Source organism: Cebidichthys violaceus, unplaced genomic scaffold, assembly GCF_023349555.1.
Source record: "Cebidichthys violaceus isolate CVI_PGR_0920_01 unplaced genomic scaffold, fCebVio1.0.p SCAF_10, whole genome shotgun sequence".
Classification (NCBI taxonomy): Eukaryota; Metazoa; Chordata; class Actinopteri; order Perciformes; family Stichaeidae; genus Cebidichthys; species Cebidichthys violaceus.
In genome coordinates this window covers 3,990,908-4,008,178 of record NW_027176263.1, presented here as the reverse complement: position 1 = coordinate 4,008,178, position 17,271 = coordinate 3,990,908, and the positions used below count along the sequence as shown (strand labels likewise).

At 40.3% G+C, this 17,271-nt stretch overlaps 1 protein-coding gene across 1 annotated transcript in view; it reads left to right on the top strand.

Annotated features, from left to right (window-relative positions):
- LOC137880129 (protocadherin-15-like) overlaps positions 1-17,271 on the top strand; it is a 200,535-nt gene that overhangs the window by 61,994 nt on the left and 121,270 nt on the right. Inside the window, exons 3-4 of the mRNA XM_068721280.1 lie at positions 4,388-4,506; positions 16,343-16,357. Of these exons, the coding sequence (XP_068577381.1) occupies positions 4,416-4,506; positions 16,343-16,357 (106 nt within the window). The 5' untranslated portion in view covers positions 4,388-4,415. The remainder of the gene's footprint in view (positions 1-4,387; positions 4,507-16,342; positions 16,358-17,271) is intronic.

Sequence of the window (17,271 nt, the reverse complement as noted above, 5' to 3'; positions counted from 1 at the left end):
GATTTGAACAATTTAGCCCAGCACTCGTATTTAGACTAAAGTGAAATATGTAACAGTCAAAATAAGAGATTGTCCGAGTGGTGCATCAGTCAGATTATGTCAGTGAATTTTGGCTTTTCTGCCTCTAGTCCATTTTGTTCTGCTACAACGATTAACTGCACTGTTAGAGATTTAAGAGACCATGTTGTGACCCACTCAAAAATCCTCCAATGTCAGTTATCAAAGACAAGCAGCTTCCACACCTCCACTTTAACAGCTGGAAAACAACAGCGAGGTGTCATTACTTCACTGTCACCAGCAGTTTCACATTTCGAAAAACTGAATGGGTTTATTTTGACATAAAACAGACAATACAATTCATGGCGACAAAGCAGCACTACTCGGTTCCATACAGTCTACACATGAAAGGATGTGCTGCTTGTTTTGTAGAGGTCCAAGCTGTGCAGGGTAGACATTTTTCACCCATTAGTATTTATCATATTCAAAAATGTTCTTTTCACAGCTCAATCTAGGTTTAACTTAATTATTTTGTCAATATAGATTCAAAAGCTTTGTAAATTGAAAAAATCAGTAAAAGAGAAAATGTATCATTTTTAAAGGCAAATATAATTACTTCTCACTTTTTTTTGTTTAGCACGGTGGGTCAAAGCCATTTTTTTTTACCTCAGACAATAATAGCAAGGCTGTAAGCAGGGAAGTGGTCAAGGGATGAAATCCAGCTAGTCACGATGGTCTCCTGTTCAGATGGCACCCTCCAGTGCAATGACACATGGGGGAGCACCTCAGCAGCACCTGAACTAACTCTTATTAGTCTACCGACTCTCATTCACTGACTTGTGAATTGGAAGACAAGTTTCCACTTTTGAGTGGTTTGCTCACCTCTTCTGGGGTTTTTTCTGGCTCAGAATGGGCCTTTAGGGGGTGACTACGCACAACAGTAAGCATGATCGGTCTGTGTACCTATCGTATAGGTACCTTGGTGTCTTTATACGACAGGAATCTTAGCCATTTCCGGTTATTTCTGACAATTTGATAACCAACGATTATTACCTATGCTTGAGGAAATTAAACATCAATTAACAAAACTGGTAAAAAAAAAAAAATGTCAGACTACACAATCCACATTGAATGTGCATGTTGCTAGCTATGTGGAGATGCTGGAGGGTGAGGCGGCTTAGCAGCCCAAAGATTAAAGATTAAATTCTACCCTTAAAACCACGGGGCGAGTCTGGTACAGCCTGACTCTGGACGCTAAAACTGGGATCCCGTAAGCGCGCGCTTCAGACCCAGTCGAAACAATTCAGCTTAGCTGGCTTATCCAGCGTCAGGCTGTGGATAAGCGGAGAGATGATGTTTATGTTCTGTTCGTACAACAGTTGTTTGATAAATTGCTATTTAATACATTCAGAGAGGATTTGAATTACTATTTTAATTCTCAATTAATATAATGTTGCCGCTAAATGCTTGGATTTTCCTAACTGCTCCAAACACTGAATTACAATAAAAAGCAAAAATGAGGAATACTTTGTAATCTTTTAAGAAAAATGTCTAGAGAACAAAATTCTCTTCTGGATGGGATATAAGTTGCTTTCAGCAGTTAATGACGACAACAAATTAGCAATTGATTTGTAACTTTTCACCAAACTTATAAACAAACCTTCAGTGATGTTCCAGTGCATCTGTTTGGTGTTCATTGTGCCTGTGCCATTAATGAAAAGATCTTAAGCATTGCTACTTGCCGGTAGCAGTACATTTTTAATAGTATTATGTTTCCTGCTGTTGTTGACACGGTTGGCCTTTTAAGAGTTGAAAGTTGTGATTTCTGTTATCGAGACATCTCTGACAGTCTGTCAACACCAGAGCACATGAATAGGAAGAGGTGGAAAAAGAACTCGATGCCGGAGGAGAGTCGATCGAAGGAACACAGACAGCGGAAGAAAGAAAGAGACAAGCTGCTTTTTTTTCTTCTTCCAGAGAGAGCAAAACCCCTGCAATTTAGGGATAAAGAACGGCATCTTGACTTTTCGAGTAATCCATAACTGTGATTGCTTCATTCGCCTCTCCACACCCTACCTTAAACACTGTCTGCGTGTTCTTGTCCACCCCCTGCATCATAAGTTTAACCACTTTTCCCCCCTTCACCAGAAGAAGAGATATGATGGAAGATATAGGCAAGCATTTTCATTTTGCAGAATCACTTGGAGGGAGCTGTGGTTTGATTGCGGTGATATGATATGCGTTGACGTAGAGCAGAGTGGCATTGACCTGTTTCGCTGAGAGCTTCTTGAAAGCTTTGTGTTGCCACTGAAGACACGGATATCTGGTCATGATATGGCTTATGGGCCGCAATGAGAGGACTGCGTTGAACACAGAGCATTGGAGCCATTCTTTCTTTCAGCACCCAGTCAACAATCTCTCCAGTTTCCCTGTTCATTAAGTTTGAAGGAACATCGTTGTTAGCCTATGTAAATGAGATACAGCGTTCCCATGTCAACCGAGAGGAGATTTGGAGGAAGCTGTGGAAAGAAACGACTTCCCTCTTCAGGGTGGCTGTCTGTGCAGGTCTGCGTTTTCTCATGTGAAAAGGATCAAAGCAATCTCACTCAGCCCTGTTAAGAAAGATAGATGCACGAATGTGGGGAATCAAATCCGCTTCAAAAGGGAACACCACTGGGAGCCAGAGAGATGAGAAGGCAGTGAGAAAATAGGAAAACAGTGTGAAATCGCTCTTATTTCGCTGTAAGAGAAAAGAACACAGCTGTCTCCTGCCGTCCACAGACTGTTCATGCAAGATGTCTGTTGTTTTGGAGCGCTGGGTGCAGCGGGGTGAAATTTGCTTGGGTGGACGACTGCACAGATTTGTAAGAAAGCAAGTAAGTAAATACATGCTGTACAATGCATGGTGAAGAGAAAGTGAGTGGGGGAAAAAAAAAGAGAGAGGAATCACTGAGTGCTGATAGCATGAGTCAAAGATTTAGATTTTGTTCAACATGCTTTGATATGATAGTGTTGATACTTGTGAGTCCCCTCCCGTCCCTTTAGCATATGCTATGAAAGCTGATTTCACAGCTTATCGCCTGCTCTGAGAGTAAGCCTTGTGAGGAAGGTGTGACATCAAATAGCTCAGACAGACAGAAACCCCCTCTGTTCCTCCTCCTGACACCTTGGTTTCCTAAAGCTCAGAGTGGAGGCTGTGTGCTACGGATTTGTGTGTGCCCGAGTCTCAACATACAAACTGTATGCTTTGCTCGTGATTTTCTTTAGAGCCAGTTTGATCCAGGCGCCGTCATAATGTTTGGAGCTGATGCAGTGTGATCTGATTCTTAGGCGCTGGCTGCATGCAATTTTTTTGATACAAGGTCATAACTTCTGATTTATGTATTTCTTCTTGGACGTGCAAAATATTCCCCTTCTGTAGACTCATGTAATACCTTTAAAAATGTAGTACTGCTGGACTTTGAGAATGGAGGCTGTGGTTGGATTCCATTAGTCAGAAGTAGTATCAAAACTGTAGGGGAGGTTCTCAAGCATTACTTGCAGCATCATTTTAAAACATGTTTGTATTTAGTCAAGTACATTTTATTTATATAGCCCAATATTACAAATCCCAATGCACCTCATGGGGCTTTCACTTGAGCCCACTGGTTCCGTTCCAGTCTTTATTCGTTCCAGTCAAGCTTGCCAGCAGATGCATCTCTTAGCTGATTTAATAGTTAGCTGGCTGTCTGGAATTGCAACACTAAACCGTTGTGTGGTTGCATGTCTGTTGTAGGTAACAAGACAGATTGACTCTTGATTGCTCAGTGTTCAACTGAGTAAACCTCCTAAGACCCATCATGCTCTCATTGGTGACACTACTAAACACTCATCTATTGTCTATTAGGGAAAGGAAGAATGAGTGCTACTTGCTCTGAATTCTCCAAACAGAAGTCATTGAAAGTTTTTTGCCTAAAATAAATTCTCAAGCAAATCAAATGACAGATTTTACACATTGGTATCCATGAAGTTCTGATATACTGCTCAGCCCATGAGACAATGCAAATTACATAATGTCAGTTAATACGAATAAATCTGCATGTATGAGAAATCAAATTGTTGCTGTAATATAGAAAATCCAGTTGATTTATTTTTTTGAGTAATCCAGAAGTAACTGCATTCATTTCGATTGATCCAGATAATCCAGCGGATTATTTTATTTTCTGTAAACAAAATTGGATTCCCAGATTAATATGTTCTTTTAAAATGTTAACCTAATGATAATGTTGTAGGTAGATGTGTGTGTGTGTGTGTCTGTCCGTGTGTGCTGGTCACTGTGTGTGGGTGAGGGCTGGAGGGCTTGCTGAGACATGAATGAAAAATCCTCTCTCCTGTTTTTTTTTTTGTCCAGGTGGGCAGGCAATAAGGCTTGACAGAAGATGCGACGGGGGTGGTGGCTCGTCAGATGGCTGGGGACAGGAATGGCAATCCTCTCTTTGCTAACCCACAGCTGGGGCCAGGACACAGAAGGTATGAGCAGCCAACACTGAGGCCAACACCCTCAGGCCTTCCCTTTTTCACTTTACTATAGCTGCACTGCCAAGAGAGCAAAGTTGCAATGTGGAAAAGGCAATGTGTCTTTTCCCTGTCAGAGGAGCAGTATGGTGTACAACAGCATATCTGATAAATTGTTACTGATTAATGTGCCAAACTGAGTGGTGGACCACTTGAACAATATAAAAACCTCTTAATTAATTGAAAGTAAAACTCATTTAAAGAGTTTCCATCTGTTAAAGATTTTGAGATGTGAATGCCATTTGAAAAGTCATACATACGAATATGTAATGTTTATGTACTGTACTCCTGCCACCCACTTCGCTGTATTGATCTTACAAATAATGCAATGCTGTGTTTATGGATAGTAAGGATGATTGTTTTTCATGCCAGTCCAAATATATGACACTTTCCTGAACACGTTCCCACATTACTGAGGGAATCTCAGCATTTATTGTCTCATCTCACTGACTTTGTAGCAGATGCCAGTTAAAAGTGAATTTCAGCTGCATGAGATTGGCAGGTCTTTAAAGAAGGTGCTGAGATGAAGCTCCACATGCACAGAGAAGTGCTTAATTCTCCCGTGTGGCAATATGCACATAATTCAGGTCAATTTTGAGATCCCAACCCCGTTTTCTTCTTTTTTCATCCTATTCCCTGGTTCCCAGCCTTCCCTGACAAGCTCAATAATGTAAATGCATTTTTAGATAAGAGCATGATCTCTATTTACTGTCTTTTGAATCCAGATTTTATTTTGAGAGGTTTACTTCATGGGTTTGCATGATTTTAGCAGAGAAATTACTTTATGTCTGACTGATCCTTTGACGGTGAATGAGTGCCTTGTGGTTTCCTTTAATGAAGTAACCCTCCCAGGCTCTGACCGCATTAATAGGCATGTGTTGTTGTGTGGAGTGAGGAAGCCATTTACCCCAAGCATAGCAGCTGTGGAACTCAAAAACGGCCCTGTGGAATATGGGATTGGGGGTAATTTATAATTTAACTTGTGAGGGCGTTAATATACAAAAGTAGTGTTCATTTTATTTAACAAAAGCTTCATATGGTTTTGCTTGACTATAGGGCAAATTATTACAGTCTCTTTATTCTGTCATTTATGTTTTAATATTGGATTAGTTTAATAAAAACACATAGCCACATAAGTTTTTTTAACATTGCAGGTAAAGAAACAAGTTGCCTCCTTACTTCTTTCTCAGTTTTAAAATCCAACTCGAGCTAATTTGCTTTGCCAATTGCTTTTTTAAGGGGAAATATTATTGCTGCCTAGATTCTGTTTTCTGGCATTTATCTACTGCACAGTATTTAGGGAGGAGGTCAGTACGCCTCAATACACAGGATTGTGACACTGGAGACCCGGGGATTCCCATCTGGAGGTGACAAAAACACTTTGGTTAAGAGTAACCATGTCTGTCAACATTTCTGTATGGCATTGCATTTCTTACTAAATGTAATATATCTGTAGTATATCACCGTAAATTCTAGTCAGTTTCTATACCAGTTTGGCTTGTTATCCTCAGGCTTTTTTCCAAAATTTAAGAAGCAAACTCATTCTCAACATACAACTGCTGTTTACAGATTTTTTGTTTCCTTTTTGCTAAAAATGCATACTTAAATTATGCAAATGCAGGAACGATAAGGCTTTCGTTTTCATCTTCAAGCATCAAATGGTTCCTGTATTGGTATATAATCAAAAACTGTCTGATATTGTCCTGCAACCATAAAGGGTTGGTTTCACTCTGCTGATTGGAGATGGGGCTGCAGCCTATAATTTGACAGGTTGCAGACAGAAATAATTACGAAGGGGGCTAGCTAGGTATTAGTGATGCCTGCATGCTAATGAGCTCTGCTTGGATCAGAGTCTGCCAACGAATGACCCACAGTCTCATAGTTGTAATGAGGGAGCAGAGGGTGAGATAGAGTACATCAGAGTGAGGGGTGTGGGCGAATGTGGACACCGAGTCCGTTGGCGGGTCAGTGTCATCCAAGGATGAACTTGGTTTGAGCAGGGATCATCCCCTCCTTCAACACATGCCACATCTCCCCCCCATAAATCTCCCTGCTCTGCCCACCTCAAGGTGCTCTTGATATTTGGCTCTGTCAACTTGTTTGCTGTCTGTCTATCAAATGAAAATAGCAACCACAGTTTTTTTTTTGATGGCACTGATCTGAGGAGTGATGCATACATCAATTTCCAGTGGACGTCACAGTGTCTTCAAAGTCCTTAATTAATTAGCAGGGAGACAATATGAATATCAGGCTTCTAATTAACGTGAATGTGGACACTGAGAGAGAAAAGGGCTAACCTTGAGGAAAATTAGGGTTTCTTCAACTAATCAATTAGTGAATGTAATTGAAATACAGCGTAAAATTGGTCAGTGTTATTGTCCCCCGTCCGATGAATACATTGATGCATGGGTCTGAAATATATTCTTTATTGAAGTGGTTCTATGAATACTGCTGTGTCAGTTGCCAGTAATGACTGACTAATAGCTTATTCAACATGAAAAAGAACATATAAAAAGAACTATTAAGCTAAGAATTGTCTGTGTCTTTCAAGACGATAATGACAGCTTTGTCTCAAATAATAAGGGGAAGCCATTAGGAAAATTCAAGCACTGTCATCTTCCTGCTGCATTGTGTATGTTTTTCTCCTCAATATCGCTTCCCACATTTCTTCAGTATTCTACCTCTTAATACCTTTTCTTAACACCATTGCTGCTTTCATTTTTCATTAATAATCTTCCCTTCCATGTGCCATGCTTTCATGTTCTTCTCCTTACCTTGGATCATCTGACTGCGACTCCACTGTACTGTAGTCTCCCTCAACAGAGATTAATCTTTGACTGTACATATGCATGTAAACACATGCAGTGTACGACACGTGTTGTCCATCGATCCTTGCGTGACTGGAGACTAGCACTGCCCAGCAGTTCAACAAATAGTAAGGACAAACTTCAATCCAAAGCAGAGCAGACAGATGCACACTATCCATACCTCTAAATCCCTCCATCGCTAAATCCAGATGTAGGACAAATGCATGTACACACACCCACACTCAAACATGCTCGCTTGTATTTGTTTGAGTGTGCGGATTAGTTAACATGCCTGTGGAAGCTTCTGCCATGTGACATCAGCCTACCTTCCCCTCTCACACTATTTCCTTCTCTCTGGCGGTTTCCCTCTCTTCCCTCTCTTCCCATCTGCACATCCATTCTGACCCACAATTGTTTGTCTATTTTTGGGATTGTCTGATTAGGGGCCAGATGTGCAGACTGTGTCTGGCTGCAGCAGAAGCCCGTGGAGTGGGGGAGCAGCGGAGTGACAGGGGGAAGGGGTTTTAATCTGCCCGCCAGCAGGCTGTAATCAGGCCCTGGGTAGCACAAGAAGGGAGGCGGGGCCGGGGGTCGCTCTTGGTAAGACTGGGCCCCGTGCTGCCTGGAGTGTGTACCAACAGGCTCAACCTGGGGCTCGGTACGTCGGCATGTGCGTGCTGAACTGTTTACTGGCAGTGTGATTGCAACCTTTGCCCTGCTGCCTGTGTGGTTAACCTGACGGAGACAAACAGAGGCAGCAATGAGGAGGAAGTCTGGATAAGAGAAGGAATGAGAGCTCTGCAGAGGGATTACACATCAGTAAAGTAATCCCCTTCTCTCTCTTCTCCATTACCAGCCACTAATGATTTACATGATGCTGCAGGAATTCATTCCCACCTCTATCGCTGACATTCTCAATCGCTAATACACTTTTTATTTCTTCACTGCCTGTCTCCTCTTTTTCTTTCCATTTTATGTTGGCATATTATGCCCATACGTCTAAGTACATAGTACACACAATTACAGCGAGAAGCCCTGCAGAGAGACCCACACTTTTAGTGGTTTGTAAGGAGAAAGGGAGAGACAGGAAAGAAGGAGATGGCGAGAGACAGATGCAGTGATTGCATTTCTTGTGCCAGACATAGACACACTGCAAGAAGAACGCACTGTCCGTCTGCACATTGAATTAGCAGTTTTTTTCCTCTGAGGAAGTGGTGACTGGCTTAATGTGTACATGTATGGGGGTTGTGCTGCAAGAGTTCTGGTTGTTTTGCCTTAAGTTGGGTTTGAATTATTAGATTGTTAGCTGCTATCATCTTTATTGTTTTGTAACTCGAGATCTGGTGTATTGGGGAATTAAATCTATATATATATATTTTTTTTTTTTTTTTATGAATATTAGTTTTCTTTTAATGGCAGTTTATGGGACAGTACAATTGTTAATATTTAAAATAATTAAAAAGACAGACACCTAAAATAAACACCTCTACAATGCAATCAAATACAATAACTTTATGAGGCTTTCTGACAGGTTTTTTTTGTTGAGAGTGTTACATTTTAGAGATCTGTAGAACATCACATAGATACACATATATTAAACATATGGATAACATAATTATAAAGTTTTAAGCAAAAACTGATCTACAATATGAACTGTCCAAAAATCACTCATATAAACATTTAATGGGTTTTAGACGTGACAAATAAATGACCAGTGGAGTATACTAAGAATAAGAAGAGACCTTTAAGATATGAACTGTAATGCACAGCTTTGACAGCCAACCCTAGTGGACGACTGGCCCCAGCTCCCCTTACTATAACAGAGACTGTTCATCAGTTTTGACCTGCTGTCTGCCCATGAGCAGCCATTACCAGGCAATGTGTATGACTGGACAGCTCCCCTTTGTGGGGTCTCACTTTCCTTTTCCAAGGCTTACTGGACCTGTCCCAGAATGCCCCTCTGGACATGGTTCCATGCAAAATAAACTATCAATCCAACTGGGAAATTAAAACAGTGTCCCTGTTTGCTCTGTTTCCACTCATCCCTGTCCTGGGCTGCCTGCCATGGCTGGGATTAGTGATGACTCTAACCTCCAACCTTGACGTTTTTAAAGTAGTTGCTTGTCAAACCAGAGGTCGGCAGTAGAGACGCACCGATACGGGGTCGGACATCGGTCCGATACTGACTCAGATAGATGGATCAAGTATTGATGTTCCGCAGTGTTGCTGCTGCTTGAAAAAGATTTACACTTTAATTCTTAAAAGTGGTAAGTAATTGCCGTAGATTTTATTAATTACATGATAAATAACAAATCAGTACATTTCAAATATGTATTTATTTGTTACAAGTTAGGTTTAAGTCAAGTCTTACACATGCGAGGACGATCCCAGTCACGTCCATGCAGTGAGGCATACAGCTTATTGAGGAAACACTGGTATTGTATTGATACTCAGTATCGGACGATACCCAAAGCACAGGTGTCGATATCGGTATCAGGACTGAAAAAGTTGAACCAGTGCATTCCTAGTCAGCAGACAAGAAATCCACATATTCCTGCCCTTGCTGGAGGAGCCTTCCAAAGGCTCCGTTAGACATTCCCTTATCATCACATAGGGCTTGATATTTATATGAAAGGGCAGGGGCATTTATGGTTGCATATGGACATTTAGTATGAGATGTTTTATGATGAGAGGAACCTTGTGTTGAGTTGGCCGTTTGCCGTCCATCTAAAGCACAGGTGTCAAACTCAAGGCCCGCCAGCCGAATTCGGCCGCAACGTCATTTTATGTGGCCTGCAAATCTGCCAGCAAAAAAAAAAAAAAAAGTTAGATTTGATCATAAAAATATCCCCATGGCCGAAATTATGAGATAGAAAGTTGAAATTATAAGATACATAAACACAACAGTCATAGAAGCAGCTCTTCATAGGTTACCCTACATTTGACATAGAAATGAATTGCGAGTACATTGAAGACTACTTTAAACGTGGCTTTACAACAGATGAAATCTGTGGGTAAATGGGTGCATTTTTGAAGCAGTGCATGCTAAAGGTATGTGAGCAGGTGTGCTCCGACCAGATCCAGGCTTTTAAAAATGTCATCTTGTGAAGAAACACCATCGCAGACCGAGTTCAGGAACTACCCGGAAATCTGACAACACAGCTAGCCGAAGAGACGAGCAGGTACTTGTCTTTTTCATTAGCTGTTGATGAAAGCACAGACAACACGGACACATCATACATCTATCAATGTTTATAAGAGGCTGAAGGCAGACCTGACCATCAGTGAGGAGCTCTTGGATGTAGCTGAATGCACGGGACGACGACGGGGAGGAACATTAGTGATGCAGAGAGAGGACAATAGCTTTGAACAAAGTTAATGTAATAACTTGTTTGATGATACTTTGTTATTTTCTTGTAAAGTTTGAGATAGAGTAATGTGGGTGTCTTAACCCCAAATTAAAATGATTTATGTTATAATAACAGAAATGTGCTTAAATATATTTTTACATTTATATAACTGCATGTACAATATTTTTACACTTGAATAAACAATAATCAAATGGAGAGACAGTTATTTAACAATATGTTAGGAGAAGTTACATTTATACAGTCTTACAGTTACAACCAGCCCTTTGAGGGCGACCATGATGCTGATGTGGCCCAGAGTGAAAATGAGTTTGACACCCCTGATCTAAAGAATGACAAATTAGCTCCTACTTTCCTCTTTGTTGCTTCGGCACTTTCTCAAGAATCCCTCTGTGCCTCCGTCTTTTTCTCTCCATCTCCTTCTTTGACAAATGTGGATAACATTAGTGGCTGCCCACATCTAGAGAGGGCAAGCGTGGTTTGGTGTTTGTAAATGTGAAATGATATGCACCTCCTAGTTATCTAAATGTGATGCCTCAGATCCTTTGTAGATTTATTGTGAAGGTGTGCCAGATTGATTGAGACAGTGCAGCCTCATGGACCACATTGCTTGTTAGGTTGTTTGTCCTTTAAAGCCTGTTTCTTTTTTAGATCCCCACTCCCAGGGAGCAGCAGTTTGATTTATCGGTTCCTAAAAAGGTGCTTTTGTAGATGAAGCCACAGGAAAGCACAGGCTATTGAATTGAGTGTCAGGTAAAAATGCCTTTTGAAAGTAAATGTCAGTGAGCAGAATTCATCTCGCCACTGCCTTGTTGCTTCGGTAATACAGCGGTCAATGAGCTGCTTTGTAAAGACTTGAATTTCTTAGGAGGTTGTCTGCATCTCGGACCATTATATTTCAAAAGTATCATGAAAGAACTATGTATAGAACAAAAACACATATGTTGGAGATGCATATGAAAGCTTTCATTTTCTCTGACTATATTATTGTCCCTATCACTGCATCTGGCCCAAAAAATGTATCTCAACACTGTTCAACATTTTGATTAATTCAGTCATTATCACTATTTTCTTGTAATATTGTATATGAGTAGTTCATCTAAGACTGAGTATGTTTAATAGTCCTCTAGTGTTATAGAATTGCTTATCTAAAAAGGGAACATGTTACACAAGCCATATTTTATTGTTTTATTTGCAGTCTGAGAGAAATGTCGTGGTTTTGCAAGGAAAAATGCAGATTAGTTCAATCACAAGCAGTAATCATTTCGTAATTGAAGCTTCACGGCTTCAAGTCAGCATTGTTCGGTTGATTAGGGAGACGATCTCTTTCGGTGAGAGTAAATTACCCCTGGGTCAAAATTAGAAGATTTTGATTGTCTTTGGATTAGGCCTCAAGTGTACAGTGCCCTGATTAGTGATTGAAAGCTGCTTGTTGCATTTTTTATGATTCTCGTCTTTTTAAATCCCTGACTCTACCCTGACCCTACCCAATGCTCATTTCCTTTGGAACGCAGAGATCAGGTCGTTAAACGATTTTTTTTTCTGAGATTAATTTAACCAAAGCCTTTTGAGCATCAGCTGAGGACTGAGAGGGAGCCACTACAGCCATAAAAGCTAGAAATGGAAGTACAAAATGTAATATTGAGGCTGCTCTCTTTGTTGAGGATAAGGAAAGGACCGCAGCTCTTAGTTGCTCCATTTGAAGATAACTTGATGCAGTATCCCAACAAACGCAAAGTTAGTCTGCAATGCTCCAGCTGTGTGAGATAAAAAATTAAAAAAAAGTTGGCTTTGAAGTTATGTTCCCTTGGAAATGAAAAAAATATATAGTATGAACATCAAACAGTGTGCTATACTTATCTTTGTAACTTCATTATTTGGGCTTTACTTTTACTTTTGTCTCCTCGACTATTTGGCTTGTGATTGTTCTGACCACCTGATGCAATCTTACAGGTGTATAAGTATCATAAAGATATATTCAATAATAGCCAAGAATAACCATAGTTTAGGAAAGTTTGGAGTCTCTTGTGAGGCAGCCAGCTAAACCAAACTCAGTCTTCTACTTCCACTCAGCATTTCCTCTCCAGTCAATGGTAGCTTCTGCTTGTCTTACAAACGTGCACATTATTATGTGTGGGCCTACATTAAATGTCAAACAAGGGCCTGGTCTTGTTTAGAAGGGTCAGTCAAAAATAGTTTACACCCACATATGAACTGTTTCAGCCACTGTTGGTAACTAGGCTACCAGAGTTTAGCAACCAGGGAAACTGCATATTCTTACACGTTCTTTCCAACACAATACCAACACAATACCAACATAATACCAACACAATACCAACACAATACCAATACCAACACAATACCAACACAATACCAACATAATACCAACACGATACCAATACCAACACAATACCAACACAATACCAACATAATACCAACACGATACCAATACCAACACAATACCAACACGATACCAACACAATACCAACATAATACCAACACAATACCAACACAATACCAATACCAACACAATACCAACACAATACCAACATAATACCAACACAATACCAACACAATACCAACATAATACCAACACAATACCAACACAATACCAACACAATACCAACATAATACCAACACGATACCAACATAATACCAACACAATACCAACACAATACCAACATAATACCAACACAATACCAACACAATACCAACACAATACCAACATAATACCAACACGATACCAACATAATACCAACACAATACCAACACAATACCAACACAATACCAACACGATACCATTACCAACACAATACCAACATAATACCAACACAATACCAACACAATACCAACACAATACCAATACCAACACAATACCAACATAATACCAATACCAACACAATACCAACACAATACCAACACAATACCAACACAATACCAATACCAACACAATACCAACACAATACCAATACCAACACAATACCAACACAATACCAACACGATACCAATACCAACACAATACCAACACAATACCAACACAATACCAACATAATACCAACACGATACCAACACGATACCAATACCAACACCAACACAATACCAACACAATACCAACACAATACCAACACGATACCAATACCAACACAATAAAAATAAAGTTCATAAGAGGCATATGAATCTATTTACTATAAATCTGGTTAAAAACATACACAACCCCGAGCCTGATGAACAGATTTGTTTGTTTTTGTTTGTTAAGTAACTGAGCTCCCTGTGCTGTTGCATACCCCTCTCCCTGAGCTGTGTGATAGAATGTGTCTTTCATCAAGCTCCCACCCTTCTGCTTTGTATTGTTTTTGACTAAACAACTGCATCGCATTTCATCATGAGATGGACATAACATTCGCTTATGCAGATTGAGAAGGGCACAATATTTACACTTTGCTTTTTATGCCTTTTTTAAATTTTTATCTGCATTTCATATGTATATACAGTACTTCCTATTACCATAGTGTTTTATGAAAAGCTTGGCTCTTCTTTGCAGTTTGACCCTCCTCCTGCTATTCTTTATTTTTAAATCAAGGATGTAGCTTTTTAGGAATTGGTCATGGTCTTCTAGATAACTGGATTAATCTAAGTAGTTTTCCAATCATGTATGTTACAGTATATGGATGGGATCTGCAGGTTTCATCTTGCATTATTATCTTGAGTGCTGCAGGAGGGGGAGTACGGGAGATTTGGTAGGACTATTTGGCTCATTTTTTGTGTACCCTTGTGTAACCAGAGAGCTATGGGGAAGTATTATTCTAGAAGGCTTCTTAATGGGAGGAACGCTTCATGTAGAATGTCGTTCAAAAATACCACCCACTGCTTAAAGATGTAGATTTGGCAAGAGGTTGGGATCATTCGATCTTGCTAGTGAACATGACTGAGCAGACCTTGATGCTTTGAGTTTGTGTTTGTATTCACATGCATGTGTATGCCTCACTTCATCAGTGCAACATGTTTGTGCTCTGATCGCAATATAGGCCCGTTAGCACTGCGAAGGGAGGCACTATTCTTTTTCTCTGCTTGGTTCTGCCTTTTGTCTTCAAAGCAGACTCTTCACATCTTTCTCCCCTACTGCCACAACTTCCACTTCAAGCTGCACACACGAACACGCACGCACATGTGCACCCGCACAAACACACACATATTCGTGCCTGAACACACATATGCAAAACTAACTAAACAGACTGTGATCCCTTAAAAAGCTTCTCAAAATGAGTGCAAGTAACTTTTTCTCCACACGCTCACACACACACGCACACCTGTGCACACTCTTTCTACTTCACAAAGAGTATATTCTCTCAAAGCAGATTTGCATACTTATTTTGATGTTGTTTGTTGTTTATGTCTCCATTTGCGAGGTGTGACCCACTTGCTCTGTTCATTTTGACACTAAAGGAAACCCTCATCCTGCTATTTCTTCAGCAGACGGTTACAGGTTTTGTAATTGCTATGGAATCATAGAACTCTAAAAACGAACAGTGAGTTCACCTTAGGAATAAGCAGTGCAAGACGAGTATGTGTTGATAATTATTCCCAAGTGATTTTAGATTAGAGAAGGTTGTTTGTGCTTACCGACGTATTGTCTTGTACTAAGAAAGGAATTTCATGCAGCCTATCTCATATGGAGCAAGATGAGATTGTGTGCATGGATGTGAATCTCTGCTCTAAAACTCTCCATAAAAAAATGTTCAGATCAAGACACTGACTTAAATTAGAAACAAGAAAATGCAGTCAATGATTTGCATGAAATGTTCCATGCTGTTGACGCAGGTTGCTATTGCCATTCAATTGCTAATTATTGTGTATATCTACACTTTAGAAGTAGCCATGTTTAAAATATGCAGCAACATCACATCCTAAGGTCTTATATCTGATTAAAATGATTCACTTTAGTGAAGGCTCATTGGCATGCATATTTAATAAGAAAACTATCCACTGTTACGCACCTGGCAGCAGGTGCCTAGTTGCACAAGTGAAGTCAGGCAACAGGAGGCGGGTGTGAAACCTTAGAGCGCTGACTGTTGGTGTGGTGTCATTGACCATGTGTCTTTATTTCTGTCCATCTCTGATTACATGTAATGTAAGTGGACACCAACTGACAGCAAGCTGCTTGAGATTCAATATCTTACAAGATGCAGGCAGAGCGATTTAAGAAAGAGGCCCATGCTCTTTCATGCAGTTTTTCAGAACACATGGTACCACTTAATTTACGCAGAGAAAGTGTTTTAGTTTTCGAGTTGATTCATATTTATAATGCACCCCACTGACTCTCTTGTGGAATAATGTCAGCCGGCAGCTACTGGCAGAGAGAAGAGATTGGCTGGCTGTATTTGTGAAAACTGTGTGTGGTTCACTCACATAAACCATTTTTCTAGCAGTCTAGCAGAGGCTTCCCTGAAACTGTCTCTCTTTTCCCCTATTTTCTAATATCTGGTCTCTTTTTTTATAATGATTTTCTCTCCTTTCCTAACATAAGAGCCGTTCCTCAACAAACTGTTTCATACTTTTCTTTTCTTCCATGCTTCTGCTCTGCTTCTCTCTGGCTCCACTAACCCCTGACCCCTTCAGACTGGCAGTATGAGGGTAAGAGGGCAACTATCCGTTGTCTGTTTTCCTTTTGTTTCATTACATTCCTATATTCTCCTTCACTGTTTCCCTCTACCTTTGTCTCCACTTCTCTCTTTCCTGTTGAAAGACATTTAATGCTGAACTTTCCTCACATCAGCTGCAGAGCGCCTCATCTTGCAGCGTCTATTCCTCTACACTAGACACCTCCCTTCCTCCTGTCTCCACCTCTCCTGCTGCCCCATCTGGCGCTGTCTGTCAAGCTGCAATTACCTGTATCCCATGTGCTCACACCATCTAGCTGCTGTGACCTCTCTCTATGAAGCCGCTCCCGTCAGTGCATTGCTTATGAGGTTGCCACATGCTTTGACCACCCTGTTTGTCTGGTGTCAGTATCGTACAGTCCATTCCTGTTAGTGCTGTGGTAGTCATAGATGCCACCTGCTATAAAAAAAAAATAAATGTTTTAACATGACTGCTTATGGCATGACAGGAAGACACTGAGACAACATTTGAGGTTTATTTCCTCAGCTCAATTAAATATTTACAATGTTAGCAATTGCATTGTCAGTTTTCTTTTTTCAATATTGATCTAACATGCTGTGAGCTATATTCAGATATTTCATATCAGTCCGTACATGGAAGTATTAGCAGCAAAATGTACTTAAACTATCAAAAGTAAAACAATTATTCACCTGAGAAACAACCAATATGACACATTATTATATATTACTATATTCAAATTGTAATACTGATGCATCAGTGCATACTGTAAGTAGCATTCCCTGCTGAGGCTGTTCGAGGTGCAGCTAGTTTTAACTACATTATAGATAAAATAAGGTACAACCTTTGGGCCCAGTGGGTCACACAATCTGGAGTGGGTTAGGGTTAGGGGTTAGATGATTATTTGAGTAGGAAAGCCGGAAAAAAGG